This window comes from Lagopus leucura, unplaced genomic scaffold (assembly GCF_019238085.1).
Source record: "Lagopus leucura isolate 7727_CA_CO unplaced genomic scaffold, USGS_WTPT01 45322-0_obj-0_obj, whole genome shotgun sequence".
Taxonomy (NCBI): domain Eukaryota; kingdom Metazoa; phylum Chordata; class Aves; order Galliformes; family Phasianidae; genus Lagopus; species Lagopus leucura.
Window position 1 is genome coordinate 1 of NW_024964994.1, and position 6,395 is coordinate 6,395.

At 48.2% G+C, this 6,395-nt stretch overlaps 1 protein-coding gene across 1 annotated transcript; it reads right to left on the minus strand.

Annotated features, from left to right (window-relative positions):
* Positions 1-1,008: 1,008 nt before the first annotated feature.
* On the minus strand, positions 1,009-6,389 carry LOC122191933 (protein FAM83D-like). The gene is made up of 5 exons (XM_042892346.1): positions 6,360-6,389; positions 4,095-4,262; positions 3,105-3,229; positions 1,863-2,753; positions 1,009-1,427 (listed from the first exon to the last, which is right to left on the minus strand). Exons 2-4 carry the CDS (start codon positions 4,245-4,247, stop codon positions 1,865-1,867), a joined length of 1,167 nt encoding a protein of 388 aa, XP_042748280.1. The 5' UTR covers positions 4,248-4,262; positions 6,360-6,389; the 3' UTR covers positions 1,009-1,427; positions 1,863-1,864.
* Between the last annotated feature and the right edge of the window lie 6 nt (positions 6,390-6,395).

Sequence of the window (6,395 nt, forward strand, 5' to 3'; positions counted from 1 at the left end):
GGAGGGCGGGCGGCCGCGGGCAGCGCCGTTACGGCGCCTTTATAGCGGGCGGCCGCTCCCCGCCTCCCGCCCGGCCCCGCGCCCTCGCACCGCCGCCGGCCGCCCCCCCGCAGCGTCCTCTGGGAGCAAACCGGGAATTGAACGGCGAGAGCTGCGGGCTGCGACGCGGGGTGTCGGGGTGCCCGGTGCCACGCGAATAAAAGACGACTCACAAAGCTTCAGAACCTCCCGGCAAAGTGAATTTATTTGTAAACAGCGTATCGCCCCTATCAGTACCAAAACAATCCTACAGTGCAACAACGTTGAGGAGTACGCAGAGCAAAGGTTTTCGAGTTCATTTTACAGGCATTCAAACGCTGCCCAACGCCAGCTCTTAAACACAAAGCCTTGTCAGAGAGGCTTTGAGCACTGCTTACTGCTCCTCCAGGGCAGGGGAAAGGAGTGGATGATCTGACAGCCTACAACAGCAGCCGGGCCTTCACCAACGCAGCCTGAAAAGATGGAAGTGCCACAGCCGATAGGATAAAGCATGTCTGCCTACACTTCCATTGCAGCCCAGCTGTTTTGGGTGTTTTCCCACTCATTCATTTCTCCTTAGGGAAATGAACTTAACAGCTGAAATGTGCCATCTACTGGACAGATGCTTCCATAAATAAGGAGGAAATACCTTATCCAGCCTGGTTTCACTGCAGAATTCAGTCTGGTTAGTTACCAACATAATGGTATTCAGGTGTAAAGCAGCACAGGTCAGACCTCAGAGAGGTGATCCATCAAGCACAAATACACATGCACCTGCTGCAGACATTCAGGCAGTGTCTCTGCAAAGTGACTTAACCCACAATCCATGTAGTGTTGAAGGTATTTTCATAAGCTCTAGTGGCTCTCTGGTTCCCCAAACCATTATCAGTGGATAAAATACAGACAGAGCAGGAAATACAGAATAAATTCTGAAAGCGCAGTTTAAAGAGAGAAAAAATTATTTGTAAAATAATCATGGCAAACAACCTATAATATTTTTGTACTTTATTTGAGCAGAGACTTTGTCATGTGTCCTTGGGGATCATCTCACCTCCAGCCTGACTCCAAGGCAGGCAGGCACTTACAGGTCTCCTACCAGAACTAAGACACACGTCCCAGTTCCAGCTGAGACAGCTCATTTTCTTCTTAGCATCTGACATGAAGCTACCTTTAGATTTAAGAGAAAAAACTGTTGGTAACACAGTTATGTTATCGTTGTTACGTGCACACCTTACATATAGCCATGTAAAGGCATACGAGGACAATCAAATTGAAGACCTAGTTAGATCAGAACCCACAGCTGTTCCAACAGACCTTTCACAGCTTCAGAGATGAACACATTTTACTCTTCTACTGGAGTGAGAATGAAGTTATTTTCCCTCATTCTGAACATGTAGTGGAAATAAAACCTATTATTAAAAAGGGGAAATAAATGTTAACATTACCATTCTGAGCAAGATCTGACTCAAATTTTTCCAAGTTTAGAGAACTTAAAGCCAGAGCGTTAGCAATCCTAAAAACAAAACTTAAATGCTTTCTAAGTCAAATATTCAGAAGTACAATAAACCTATACCACTAATGTGTATAAGGGAAACATGCAAGTGGTTTCAGTACATGTGAAAAATCTCACTGACTAAATTGCACAGTAGAAAACAAAGTGCTGGACAGTGATGTGTGCATGTATTAAAGAAGAGTAAAAGTACTAGAAGGAATTACAAGAATCAGCAGATGTAAAGTGCTTGCATTTTGTGACCAGAGCTTTCAAGCTCTGCATTCAGTGCAGCATTTATTCAGACAAGAGTGAAACACCTCAGAGGCTGTGCAGGCTGGCACTGATGTCTCACCTCTACTTCAGGTTGTACCTTCCCCTGCAGTGGTTCACGTAGCTTTCAGGAACATGTCTTCTCCTGGACAAGATACCCACCATGTGGCTAAGCTTTGATCTGATGGTGGAGTAGTGGAATTGCCTCTCTGTATGCAGTTTTTGGAAATACTCTGCCCTGTGAACACTAGGGTATTCAAAGGACCGAAGAGAAGACAGCGAGCTGGTAGAGCTCGTGCGAGACAGGTGGGATGATGATGAAGATAGCGACCGCAGGCTAGAATTTGATGAAGACTTTCCAGGTTGAAAGGGTTCTTCTTTGGAAAACTTCCTGCAAAGCAGAGGGGTTTCCACATACGCATCTTCCCTTGTCTGCGTCACTGCAGCCTTCAGCAAAACTGAAGTCTGAGTCCCAGTCATTCTTGTAGCAGTTGAAGTTTGAGTGTCAGCTTCTTCTGTTAAAACATTGGTCTGCATGCCAACATTACACACGGCCACTGCAGGCTGCTCTTCCCATAAGCCAGTTTGAGTTGATGCATTCTTCTGTCCCACTATGGCCTCTGGATCGCTGAGCCACTCCTCTTCACTGAAGTGAGAATGTCCCAGGTCACAAGGTTTGCGTCTTGGAGTGTCTGCAGCCACATCTAGTTCTTTTAACAGTTTTTTTGGAGTACTAGACAGCCTGGCAAATTCTGCCCTCAAATTGCTCTCCACAGTGTATTCTTTAGAGGACTCTATTCTTTTCTCCACGTGATCAAATATTCCACTGTTCCTACAGCTTGATCGGCACTCAGGACTCACAGGGTTTGACTGGGCATAAAGAATTCGAAACTGCAGGTCAAAGTGTTCAACAACTTGACCAGACAGTAGCAGCAAGTTACTGCTGTTCAGCTTCCCGTCAGTCCATGTGAAACTGTTGAAAACAAACCAAGATTCACAATTAAACTCCAGTGCACTTCAACTCATAGTAACAGACAGCAAGACTCAGCCTGGAAGCGTTGTGCGTAAGGAAGGCATAGACCTGATCAACTGTTCACTCGCTCCTTCAGGAAAATCTCTGCACAGCCACAGCCAGGTTCTTTGCTAATGCCAAGACATGCAATACAAGTTTCCCAAAGGTGCCTCCTGTTCTGTGTTAGTCCCACTCAGGTACCCACTTGATATTTATTAGTAACAGCAAACAGGAGATTGAACACAATCTTCTTGCAGAACACCCCCCTGCTTTTTTTAGCATAATTACACACTAATGGATTCCAGTACTTGCCTGTAGGAGCCTGTTGTCACTCTCACGCCATCAATCAACATGAATTTTTCATGGACTTTCCCAATAATTTTGGCACCTGATCTCGTGTAGTAGATGTTCCCAGTGAGAGTTCGAACCCTCATCAACTGTTTCAGGAAAAAAAGGGAAAAAACTAGCATCAAATTCAAGTTTACGTCCAAAAAGTTTTGATCATTAATTCTGCTTAAAAGCAACAAGATTAATTGTGGAACATAGGAATGAAACAAGCTTCCTCAAATTGACCTGCAACTAAAGTCTTACTGGTTCTGTAGTGCTAACTTTCTGTTAGATCATAAAAGGCTGTAGAGAGTTAATCTGGAGAGAATGGGGAGCACCAACTAATTACTGCCCACAGAGCTAGGAGTGCCTCCCATCCAGACAAGCACTCACTTGGGTCAACATAAGCCAGGACGTAACACAGTTGTGTCAGCTTACATTCAGAGGAATCAAGTAAGCTACCTGGGTCACATCCTCCAAATCCTGAAGATAAAAGATGTTCCCAATGCCACACCACCCTTGAGCTTCCTGTTTGCTTTCCTTAGAGTTATTTGCCTTGGCAAGCAATTCCTTGAGCCACAGAATAAAGTTACTTAGATCTTGCAAAATTAAACGCTTGGAAATAGCCACTTCTCCAGTAGGGATCACAGGGATCCACCCAGCACGCCGGGGAGCTGCACAGCATGGCTGTCATTCCTACATGCAGACATGTGAGGTAGAAGGAAGTGTGAAGGTAAACGTGCCTTTTCTGTGTGGTTTTTGATTACGTTGTAAGAAATCACCCCTTTGGGTAGAGACCGTACTGAAACCATCAAAATGGGCCATAACCTTCAGCACCCTCTTATTTCAGTGTCCAAACAGACAGGGTGCTTTAGACTTTTACGGAAATCTGAGGATTTGCAGAAAGGTGTCTCTGATGTACAAAACCAAAGCAGAACCACAAGAAGGGAAAACAAAACCACTTTTAGTACTTACACTCTCCTTCTCAGGACAGACACCCAAGTTTTTGCACATTTCCAAGAAATAAGGTAGAAAGTCCTGGTCAAGAAGGATATAGACAGGGACCTGGCGCTTGCTGTAGGCATTCTGAAGGTCACTGAAGATATCAATATCTGTGAAGGAATCCATAACAAGGGCAATCACCTGTAAAGAGAGGCAGCAAGAGTTCCAGAGCTTTAATTCACACAGGACAGAAGTGGCTCAGAAGGCCTCCTGCACAGCTGAGCATCTACAAACATTGTCTGTTTTCTCCTCAGGCCACCTGATAGAAAGGCAGCACCGTCCCTATACAAATGACCAAGATAACAGTCAACTGGATATATTTCCTAAGAGCTGGGAAGAGCACATTCTGGGTTTCCATCCAACACCTTCACAAAAAAAACTCACAAGCAGATGCAAATTCGCCATGAGAGTTCTTTTGAACAGACAAGCCCAAAGATGGAAAGATTCAGCGGGCCACAGACAAAACGTTCTTACATTTGTAAACAGCCTCTCCATTCAGAGCAACACCACACAGCATTGCCCAGAATCCCAGCCCTTTCAACCTGGGAACGCACAGCTGCGTGGGTGCAGACACAAAGCTCTGGCTTCATGACTCACTGCTGTCCCACCAGATGTGCAACAAGAGCTGTTGCTCTCACCTGCTGTCTCAGCTCTCCTGGCACACACCCCCTGCTGCACAGAGGCCCGGGCACACAGCACAGCTGCTCTGTGTGTGGCACTGCTGGTGCTCACAGGAAACATTTCCCACAAGAACAGTCTCAGCTCTGCATTCCCACCTGAGCCCTGCTCCTTACAGGGTTAGCTCTAAACAGGCCATTTCTTAGTTATAGAACACAAGGCAGGCTACATTTCTAGAAGAAGTTAGCTTATGCTTGTGCTCCTCTTGTAGTGCCTCTGGTCTTCTCACTCTGCCACTTCTCTAAGTGCCAGAGCAAGATGGAGAAAATTAAGGCACTGTTGATGAGGTGAATAAGAAATTAACCCCTGAAAATAGAACCATTGGAACACAATTCCTTGGAAATACCGCTGCCTTCAAACGGCCGCTCAGTTAGCAGCACATGAGCTCTAATCCCAGTATTAGCAGCTGAAAAAGACAGAAAAGCTGTATTCAAACTAAACAAAACAGTTATAGCAGATAGAGAAAACTCTCTTCTCTGTACTGGGCTCTTCCAGATGTGCAGACAAGGCAGCAACTGCACCCACCTCAGTCATAGAGCATCCTAAGCTGGAAGGGATCCTCAAAAATACAGCGCCCAACCCCCAGCTCCACACAGCAGCACCCCAACCCAAATCCTATGGCTGAAAGCGATGTCCCAGCCCTCCCTGAGCTCCAGCAGCTGGGGGCCATGCCCACTGCATTCTGGGGCAGAGCCTTTCCCTGATATCTCTGCTGTCACAGCTCCATGCCTTCCCCTCAGCTTCAATTGCTGGTAACCACAGGTCAGTCCCTCAAGCTGACAGGGAACTCAGCAGCATCTGAAGCTTTCCTACTCCGCACATTAATCCTAAGGATGCAGACATGAACAAGCAGCACATCAGTCATTAATTTCCAGGGGTCTCTCTGTTTTTTCACCCACAAAAGCACTTCCCAGGCCAGCACCTGGCAGCGAGCAGAGCAGCGTGCCTGGCTGCTGCCTTGGCGTAAAGAAGATAACAAAGAACAGCTCTTGGGAAAAACAGCCGTTCGATGGTGCAATTCGATGAATCACCAGAAACCTTCGGAGCGGCTCTTCCTGCACAGCAGACGCCGAGCAAAGCCCGTGCCATCCTCACTCGCTGACAGCCTCACCTCGGTGCCACGTGGGAGCACCGGGCCGGGGCCGCCCCGCCCAGCAGGGAGCCGCGCTTTTCAATTTCAGCGGAGCCGACGGGACCGCGGTGGGAAAGGAGCTGCTGCCGGGCACAGCCGCTACGGGCGCTGTGCACGATTAATGCAACCGCTCACATGGAACAGTCACCGCTCCGCGGGGCGTTCGGACCGCGCTCTGCATCGGCCCAGAGCCACGTGCAGCCACGGCACGGTGCGCGGCCAGGGGCGGCTCTGCGCTGCGCTTCGGGCCGATTGGAAAGAAAGGAGAGTGCGGGCACGGCGCTACCTCTGCACGTAGCGTCCTTCTGACGAGACAGGACACAAGAAAAGCTTCCACGAGGAGGCGCCTACGAGCGAGCCTGGCTCGCAAAGCCACGAACCCGTCCTAAAGCGGCTCGAACCCGGCCAGCGGTCCCAGGGGCACCCACCTGCCGCGCGGAGCGGATCTGCCGCCGCACCGCCTC